The sequence below is a fragment of the Sturnus vulgaris genome, chromosome 1 (assembly GCF_052056855.1).
Source record: "Sturnus vulgaris isolate bStuVul1 chromosome 1, bStuVul1.hap1, whole genome shotgun sequence".
Lineage (NCBI taxonomy): Eukaryota > Metazoa > Chordata > Aves > Passeriformes > Sturnidae > Sturnus > Sturnus vulgaris.
This window is the reverse complement of record NC_142243.1, coordinates 143264187-143274259: the sequence shown is the minus strand read 5'-3', so window position 1 is coordinate 143274259 and position 10073 is coordinate 143264187. Positions and strand designations below refer to the sequence as shown.

Here is a 10073-nt window from a genome sequence, read left to right as displayed (position 1 = left end):
CGGTATTTGCAACTAAACTCTTCCCGTTGCAGCTGCATGGTAAGTCTATTGACTGACATCAGAGTAGCATCTCTGGTCATAGAACAGGTGCAAAGCACAAACTGGGATGGATAAAGGGAAAATCAGAGTACAATTTTCCCTCAGGTCACACTAAATTTCGTGCCATCAATAGCTCATATTACAAAATCTAGATGGTGGATATAACTAGAATGACTTTTTTTGAAACAAGAGTCAATAGAGAAAGCTTTGGTACAAAATAATTATTTTATTATTAAAAAAAAAAAAAAAAGGAAAACAAATTCCAGTGTCAGGCATCAGTGAGCAGGCTGTCAGCTGGTCTCCTTACACAGTCAGTGAAAGCAAAAAAAAAAGACATATTTTCAATGTCTTTGACTGCTGCCCTAGGGAAATTCAAAGCAGACTAAATGCAAGAAGTATGCTGCTTTGATGAAGTCCTAGAGATGAAAGAGTCCTGGAAGTGGTCAAAAACATCTCAGGCTGCATGTGCTGTGGGTGTAACACTGGGTATCATCAACATTTGTTACTGAAGGTATACTTAGCCTATCAGTTGTTAACACCAGAAACTGTTAAGTGACTTATTTTTGGGCAGTCCTTCACTGGTAGTAGCAAAGAAAAAGTACATTTGTTCAGAGAACATGGGATGAACAAGTATACCAGCATATTTTGTGCTTGTTTCATCAACACAGACTCAGTACACATTGCTGTATGGACCCATCCTTAGAATATTGAGTAATATTCCCTGACATGCTCAGATATGAATCCTCAGAGCTATGAAAATGAATTGCTGATGTTTGAATAATTTAATTTTTCTCAACCTGAGTAATTTTCCTTTGCTTTTTTAGGAAAATCACAGTTCTGCACCAGAAATGTTCAGGATTTTATCATTGGAGTTTCCTTATATCAATTTCACAGGTTTGACACACCACTGTTGTGTTTTAATTAAATCAGTGTTGAGCTTTTTCAGGAAGAGGCTGAAATTAGCCAAAGATTAAGGTAGTTACTGTTCACATTAAAACAAAACTAAATGGATATAACCAAACTGAGAGCAGATGAAAAGCTGTATCAATTGAGCTGAGGTAAAAATAGCCACTGAATTGGTATTTGTATATAGTCTAAAAGACAGTAAAACTTGATCAGATCTTTGGCTCCTTTTGTCCAAAGAAAAATTTTGTGGCTCCTTCCAAAAGATATTTTTTCCTGCTGAACTGCTCTAGTAAGTAAGAAGACATTGAGACTACAGTAGTTCTATAAAGATGGCTAACAAGGATTTGAACACCATAGCACTCCTCTCTTGTGGAGGTTGCAGTGCTCATAGCAATGCAATTGCCTTTTCACAGAATGGGTTAAAGACACAGAAATCAGGTGCAGCAGCACAAAGAAAGGTTATAGGGGCATTTTGGCACTGGTTTACTGAAGTGCAGAGTTGTAGTTTAAAGTGCTGGGAAAATGGGATAGGCAAAAGGAGTTACTCAAGTTGTCTTGAACTCATATGCCATAGTGCACATATTCCCCTTTCCAAAGGAAGTGATGGACAATCCACAAGAAGAGTCCCAGCAGGAAGCTGCATTTATGTCTCTTCAAAAATATCAGAAATAAAACTCCTGCCTTTGTAGGGGGAGAAAACTCACAAACTTAAGAGTAATGGATGACCTTAATGTACAAAGGGTGATGGGTTCATATAGCAGACGAGCTTTTTAACTTGCCTATGAAGTGGAAGCTGTATATTGAACTTTTTCTCCCTGGTTCCTGTGCTTTGTTTGAATGATCCAATGAAAGTAAAACTTAAGGAATTATCCAGTAAAAATCTGGATAACACTAAGAGAAAACAGAAAGACAGAGGAGAAGCAATGCAGCAATGATAAGCTGATGCACAGGTATAAATCACTTCGGGTGTGGATAGAACAGAGGAACTGTCAAAATAAAGCAACTGAACAATCTTACTTCATAGGAAGTCAGTAATTGTCTGCATTCCTTTCTAATTACATCTGGCTCAAGATTAGCTGGGTTTTATTAATCCAAAAACTGTTTAAATTTGTCCAGATATTATTGCTGCATTGTTCAGTAGTTGATGCATCTCTTGCAAACCAAGGTGCCTGTAATTTGCAAAATGAACCTGAGAAATACTTGGTAGCTTGCATTACATTAGAGAAGCATTGCACAAACCAGCCTGATTTTTGGGGTGGAGGGGAGAAGCAGGAGGAGATGGGGGGTGAAAGTGGTTTTAAAAAAAATCTTTTTCAATCTCTCCTGTATTCTGATCTACTCCTTAATCACTTCTCAGCTGCTTTGAGGAGTCCTGGCCATGGCTTGTCTAGATCTTGGCATTTCCTAGCACAGAAGGTGTTACATTAGAAGATATGGACCTTTTGGACCAGGTCAAAAGAGCCACAAAACTGGACAGAAAGATGGAGTACTTCTCTGATGAAAGGCTGAGAGAGAGGAGATTTAAGCTAAAAGAGATATATTCAAACTAGACATAAGGAAGAAATGTTGTTTAATGAGGGTAGTGAGAGAGTGGAGCAGGTTGCCCAGAGAGGTGGTAGATCCCCATCCCTGGAAACATTCAATGTCAGCTTACAGGACTCAGAGCAACCTGCAGCAGTGGAAGATGTCCCTGCTTATTTTGAGAGGGGTTGGACCCTTAAAGGTACCCTACAACCCAAATTATTCCATGATTCTATGATTAGAATTAAAAACTGTGCAAGGACAGAGAGTGTTGCATGTATGCACAAACATGTTCTTGTTCCAGCTGTTTCAAAAGCATAAGGCAGGCAGGAATGTGTTGATAACAATAACAATGACTACAGAGAAATTCATTATTGGTGCAGTTAGTGCAAGAGCCCAGGTGAGGACCGGTGTGTCTAAACCTTAACTGAATCAGCACCAGGGCCTCGTAATTTTAAGAATAACCTAGAAGTTAATTAAAACCTATCAGAAGTTGATGCTTGCTCGTAGTTACCTTTACCTTAGGCTTCATTGGCTAAAATGAGGAGTCTTAACCTTCAGCTGAATTCCACCTTATATCTCAGGAATTGCCAAACCAGAGCTTGATAGCTTCTTTAGAGTAGAACACTAGGCCAAATATGTTAAGATTTAGCTTTCTGCCTTTTTTCTCAAGACAGAGTTGTTTCCTACAACATGGTTATAGAACAGTTGTGGCATAAGAACAACTCTACTGCTGCTAACAGACGCACACAGGGCTAAACTTGATCTCACAGTCAAAGCTGCTGACTGTGTCTCCACAACTGTACTTATGGCCTCTTGGCACAATCCTGCTACATACATGATTTAATATAGACAAAACTGCCACCCTCAGGCTTTTATCTCTTGATGGTATTGCCGTAGAGTATCTAACACAAACATGGTCACAGGCTGATTTTGTGAGGCTGAAGTGTTGCACGACCCAGTGAAATACTTTGCTAGTGTTCAGACCCAAATGTGAACTCTGAATCGTGTAATTATTCTTCACCACCACCACTGTATTTCAGGGCACACTAACCTTAGTTACATTATCCTATCTCCCAGGCTAATTCACTCTGACAGAGACCACCTTTCTAATATGTGCCCCACAAAGTATTCACCTTTCCCTGTAGCAAGGCACTGCATGACTTCTAAGGGATGATTCGGATGAGGTGTATTAAGAATAAGACAAGAAATCTTTTATTTTTAGGAGTCTGCAGACCCTTTTCCTTCCGATTGCTTTTAGCTGTTAAAAGCCGGTAGTTTAAGAAAAACAACTTTAGGAAAAAATATTTTGAATCACATAAAGTTTATTTATTTAGTAAAGTTATATTACAGTATGTACAGTTTCTATTTACATATACACCTTTCTAAGAAATGAAGCACCATATGATACAGTTAGTATTTTAGAGGAATTTACAGATCTGTTATTTTTGCATCCAAATACGTATATCTACAGACATATATGGATTAGAATCAAATTCTTACACAACACTGACTTCAGTTGGTTTTGGATTAGACTGCTAGTGAAAGAGAAATTTAATTGCTGTCAGCTATCAACCAGCTGTGCTTCAGGATAAGCCATCTTACCTATGCCATTTCAGGGGCTATGTGCAATCTTAATCCTCAGAGTCAGAGATATTGACAGAAGGTACTTTATAAGTCACAAGAATGTTAGACTTCCATCAGTAAGATTTTTACTGTCATCAAAACCAGAGTTTCCTTGAAAAGAAAAAAGAACACTGCTGGAGTGTTTATATGCAGTATGGAAAGTGAAGTTAAAGCCTGGAAGCTTATGTGATGCAGTATCAGGTATTCCTCAAGGAATACATTTACTCTCAAGAAGCCCAGTCTTACACCACTGAAACTTGCTGCATGATCCCCTTAACTCAAGGGGAAAGTCTAGCCATTGGCTTTGTAATCTTTATGCCACCATCAAGATTAAAAGAAGGCTCTGTCCAAGGTACAAAATTTCCTTAGAGTGAATAAAAGACATTTGAAGGGGGCAAATGTAAAATGAGGTATTTAATAAACTATGGGGGGAAAAAAGCACCTAGTTTGAAAGACCATTGTGAAAAATATTTCGAAAGTTTCATATATGCAATTGTTACATTCACCTGATTGTGGGTCAAGTTTTGTATAAACTGCTCATACTTTTAGCACTAATTCATGCTTTTCATATTTTTGCTTCACTAGATGTGGGATCTAAGGGCTGGAAGAAAACAACGTTGCTCTGAGGACAGTTGCTGTGACAGACACAGGTGTTGATCAGCATCATTGGCTTTTTGAGGACCTTGCCCTGGGGGCAGCGGAACTCGACGTGGGTGGTCTTGGTGCTGTGTGGGGTGCAGCAGCGGCCGTCGCTGCAGAGCCCGCAGTACCGGGGTCTGTACGCCTGCACACTCGTGCAGTTCTTGTACTCGTAGCGAACAGCTCTCACCGACTTCCTCGTTCGGATACATCTCTTCCCTTTCTAAGGGAAACATGAAGAGACAATCCATGTATCATTGCCTGAGACAGCACTTAACAACTGACATGCAAAGATATAGGTCTACTCTGGAAATTTAAATTTCTTGTCTTTATTCATTCAACAGCAAGAAGACTCTGAAACTGCTTCAGTAGTTACCTACAGGTGACACCTTGCAAGATCTGGTCTTCAACACCAGCATGGACCAGTAATGAAAGACAGATAATTAAAATCCACCCTTGTCATCCAAGACAAGCCCCGTCTACATTCATTAAGAAACTGTACTCTACTGAAAAACTTCTCAGGGAATCAGCAAGTCAAATGAGCAAGTTATAGGACTAGATTCAGGGGCAAAAAAAGGGGGCAAAATGAACTGCAAAAGTCATCACCCATTCCTGTGACTCAAGACACAACCAGTTCTAGACATGTTGTTTTTAACAAATTATTGATTAACTTGTCCTTGGAAGTCTTCAATGACAGACTCCACATTTGCCCCAGACAACCCCAAGAGTTCACTATTCTTACTGTCTGGAACATTTTCACTCATGTCTTAATTTTCATGCAGTCTAAACTCGCCATTTCTTGCTATATCCTTCATGGGCTCAAAACAAGCTGCAATATCTGAATACAGCTGTGACAGAACATCTCTCTTCCCTTGCATTCAGAAGTTCAGTTCTATCTGGTTTTCCCTAGATGAACATGTTTTCTAAACCTCTGATCATTCTTGTTAGTCTCAACTCCTCCCACATGCTTCATCTCCTTTACAAAACATGGTATTTAAAACTGCAAAGACTGTTCAGCAAAGGCCTTAGAAACGCTTTCCAACACTCAGAACATTGATGGGCTCTTACCTACCTACATGTTATTCTCCCTGATAGAAACACTTGCATAATGTGTAGAAGTAAAAAAGTCTTCTCCCTTAAATACAATTTTTTTTTACATCAGAAATGTTAGTGTTGGGCTTGCTTTTGGAAAAAAGACACCATAAGGCTTAAGAGAAGGTTTAATTTATCAAGCAGACATTTCATACATTTCTCTGCTGTTCCAGATGCTCAACAGACTAGAAATCGGATATATCCATTCTGTATCACTGAAGCAATTCTGATGTACAGATGCTGTGAACTGTCAACCTGCACATTCAGTACATGGGATCTGTTAGGATGACTTAAATTATCATAGCAATCATAGACCAGTTTGGGTTGAAAAGGACCTTTAAAGGTTATCCAGTCCAATCCCCCTGCAATAAGCAGGGACATCTTCCACTAGATCAGGTTGCTGTGAGCACTGTCCAGTCTGACCTTGAACATTTTTGGGAATGTGGCATTGACCACCTCCCTGGGCAACCTGTTCCAGTGTCTCACGGTACAAAGTTTCTTCCTTATATCTAGTCTGAATCTCCCTGTTTTGGTTTTAAAACCATTAGCCCTTGTCCTACCATAACAGGCCCTACTAAAAGTCTGTTCCCACCTTTCTCATAGGTCCCCTTTAAGTACTGGAAGGGACTATAGGGTCTCCCCAAAGCCTCCTTTCCTCCAAACTGAACAACTCCAACTCTCTCAGATTTACCCCATAGGGAAGGTGCTCCAGTCCTTGGTGTCCCTCCTCTGGATTAACTCCATTAAGTCCATGTCTTTCCTGAGGGCCCCAGAGCTGGACACAGTGCTCTGGGGAGTCTCACCAGAATGGAGCAGAGGGGCAGAATCCCCTCCCTTGACCTGCTGGAGGTGAAGCACAAAGCTACAGAGCAAACATGGCAAGTCTAATGCTTTACCAATACCACTCAGCTTGCTGCACTTGTGCTAAAAGGTGTATTTATCTACACATGCATATGGACCATTGTAGACTGTAATATTGCAACCTCGGAATTAGAGCTGAAGAGATTCTGCTGCCTTGCCTCACTCTCTGCAGCATACCTTATCAGATGACTCTTCATTTTCACAAGGTCTTATCATGCAGAGCCGTGTCTGCTTCACCATTTCACACTGTTGATTCCTGTTGGTAACACGGGTGGAAAAGCCCATTCCACAGCTCTTGGAACAAGCACTCCATTCTGTTGTCTGCTCAATACAATTGGCACTTGAATCTGACACATCAATCCCAAGTGTGGCCTCTTGCCTGTAGGCTGGAGACAAAACCCCACAGAAGTTTATTACAAGAAAAACTCACATAAAACCTCTATATCTAACTGAGGTCTATCATATCTGGGAAGGAACAAATGAGACAAAAAAAGGTTCAAAATCCATGCTTTTGACAGGATTTAGAAATGTTAAAAGCTTTTAGGAAGATTTTAAAAGATTTGAGGAATCCTGAGTAGCAACTTCCTGCACCTAAAAAAGAAGCTCCAAACCAGATATGCAGAAAGGTGCATATCAGTGTAATTAGCAAAGCATTTAGATTCTGTTCACTCAAGTCCACATCTGGAAAAATTACTGGCAAATTTTAAACCACTTTAGAACCCTAATAGATTTTTATTCTTCACTCTTTCTAATGGAAATATGTTGCAAACCTGTTCTAAAGCTCTGTCATAAAAATATTTTTATTAGGTATGACTGGAGAGAGGCTGAATTTTTTATCTAAACTAATGACAGCATGGAATGAAAGTCCTTTTACTCGTGAGAGTCATAAAGTCACCCTGTCTTGTCAATTATTGACAGACTACAGTCAGGGTGGTGGTGGGGAGGCAGAGAGAAGCCATTTCCAGGAGCTATCACAGGTTCTTAAAGCCATGGTCAAGTCTGACCACCGTCCTGCCCCTCTGGCAGTGTAAAGCTGCACTGTGCAAATATTGCTAAGGCATAGCTTGGTTCACTGATTAGGAACAGGAACAAACAGAAGGAGACAGTACAACTGAGCCTCAGTCACAGCTCTTGCAGTTAAGCTCCTCTACAACAGCCTTCCTTCCTTTTGAATGGCAAAGATCCAAAAAAGGTGGCCTCCCAAGAGGGATAGCCATTGCTAAAAGAATGCAGACAATTTATCTGTAGGCATCTTATGGGTTAGCCTGTCACCGTCAGACAAATTGAAGAAAAGGAAAGGTAACAGAAAAATGCCAAACTTTTTGTTTATACCTTATGTGCTTAACAACTAACACTTCATAGCACACTGAAAAGCTACTCAAGCTTTCCTTCTTCAATCCTTTCTCACTTGTTTCTTAAAAGGATTAGCTGAGTTTTGGCATAACTAACTGCCCAAGATCACAAAGAGCAGTGACTGGAAGAGAATGCAGTGCCCTCCACTCTCAGTAGAAAGTCAAGAAAATTCATGTTGAACTAATGGTATAGTTTAAAGGGGATGGCAACATCATTCAGTAGAAAAAATGAAAAATAGGGAAAACCTGAAAAAGGGGAAAATATTATCTACCTTTTTTTAAAGCCTGAGTTCTGCACTTTGGAATGGGTTGGATTTTCTTACAATCCATTCACTGTGTTTATAACCACTGCCTCTACAAATACTCTAATGTTTTTAATGCCATCAATAAACATGAGGACTCTAGCACAGGATGGAATTAACTGACATTTTAGCTACCACGATGACCACTTGTAAAAGCTGCAGAATTCAGGGGGGGAAATCTCTTGTAGACTAAGCTGTTATAATAGAGTGTATATTGTAATATATTCTTGCAGAGCAACTAGCAAGGCTGCAGCTTTTTTTTTTCTTTTCCTTGGTGTGGGAATGTTTGGAGGATTAGGATCTTGTCCTTGTTTTCTTCTGGTCACAGAACTGATGTGTACCAGATAAACAGAAATTGAAAAATTGGGAACTAACTTAATTAACTTTTAAAACTGCTATGCATAATCATCCTGTGAATCTCTTTTTCACCTGTTGAGCTCTGTCTTTATTCATAACCACTGGTATACCTACCAGTTACTCTAGGTCAGAAAAAAATCCGACCATACAAGCAATGTGCCTTAGATCTGGCAGTCCTGTGGATATTTCCACAATGATACCATCTCCTATTCACAATGACTATGATAACTAATTTAAGTTTTCTCACCAGCCATAGCAAAACCTCCCAAAATCACTTCATCATCAGAGTCGCAGACCCACTTCTCACAGCACTCTCCAGGGACTTCGACTTTTCTGGGGAAGGGGCAGTCGGGGCCGGGGAGCAGCAGGTCCAGGTTGCAGCGGGGCAGGCAGCCGATCTGGCCGTCGCGGCAGGTGCACTGGTACTTGCAGCTGGGCTGGAACGTCTCCCCATTGCGATAAATCATCCCATCAAACACGCAGTTGTCTCCCTCCAGCACTAGTGGGAAAAGGGGAGGCATTTCGCAGAGGCAGAGGGCATCGAACACTCCCCGGCCCTCCCAGTCCCTCGGCGGCCGCGCTGGCACCGCCCGCAGCATCACGGGCAGCCCCGGGGGTGCTGAGGATCGGAGGGCAGGCGGAGAGCGGCGGGGCAGCGACACCAGCGGCGGGCCCGGCCCGGGAGGGTCTCCCCGCCGCCCCCCAGGGTCGCCGCATGCGGGGACTCCTCCCGCCCCGCACCTACCCATGCAGATGCCGGCGGCCGCGCCGTCCTCGGGGCCGCGGTCGCAGTAGAGGCCGCTGCTCTCGTCGCAGGGCAGCAGCGCGGAGCAGCGCTCGCCGCGCTGTCGGGCGCACACCAGGCAGCAGGAGCAGCCGTCCAGCACGGCGGGCACGCCCGGGGCGCAGCGCGGCGGCTCGGCCGGGCAGCGCCCGCCGCACGGACGGGGACAAGCCGGCTCCCTGCCGCTCACCTGCGGGGACACAGCGGCCCCGGGGGCCGGGTCACGGGGCCGCACCTGCCGCCGGCTCCCCCCGGCCGCCGGCCCCGCCGGGCGCCCCGCACTTGCCTCGCACGGCCGGAGGAGCAGGAACAGCAGCAGCAGGGCGGGCAGGTCCTGCCCGCCGCCCATCGCCATGGTCCCTGCCGCCGCCTGCCCGCCGCCCGCTCGGCTGCGCCGGCAGAGCCATTGCAGCCGCTTTTATAGAGGCGGTCGGGGACCCCCCTCCGCCACCACCCCCGCACGGCGGGCAGCGCGGGCCGGAGGCGGGGAGCTGGAGCGGGGCAGCGTGAGCCCGCCGGGGCCCTGCGCTCCCCCCGCTCCCTCCGCCACCTGCCCGGCGGCGCCGAGCCTCTGCCCTGCCCTGCCCTGCCCTG

At 43.7% G+C, this 10073-nt stretch overlaps 1 protein-coding gene across 2 annotated transcripts; it reads right to left on the bottom strand.

Moving 5' to 3' along the window:
* Positions 1–3771: 3771 nt before the first annotated feature.
* Positions 3772–9849, bottom strand: CCN3 (cellular communication network factor 3). 2 transcript variants are annotated; one of them, XM_014870084.2, is made up of 5 exons: positions 9766–9849; positions 9441–9669; positions 8943–9194; positions 6862–7070; positions 3772–4954 (listed from the first exon to the last, which is right to left on the bottom strand). In XM_014870084.2, exons 1-5 carry the CDS (start codon positions 9832–9834, stop codon positions 4658–4660), a joined length of 1056 nt encoding a protein of 351 aa, XP_014725570.2. In that variant the 5' UTR covers positions 9835–9849; the 3' UTR covers positions 3772–4657. The 2 variants fall into 2 exon arrangements, with proteins under 2 accessions (XP_014725570.2, XP_088034763.1); XM_088178637.1 differs by having other exon boundaries at positions 9441–9834.
* Between the last annotated feature and the right edge of the window lie 224 nt (positions 9850–10073).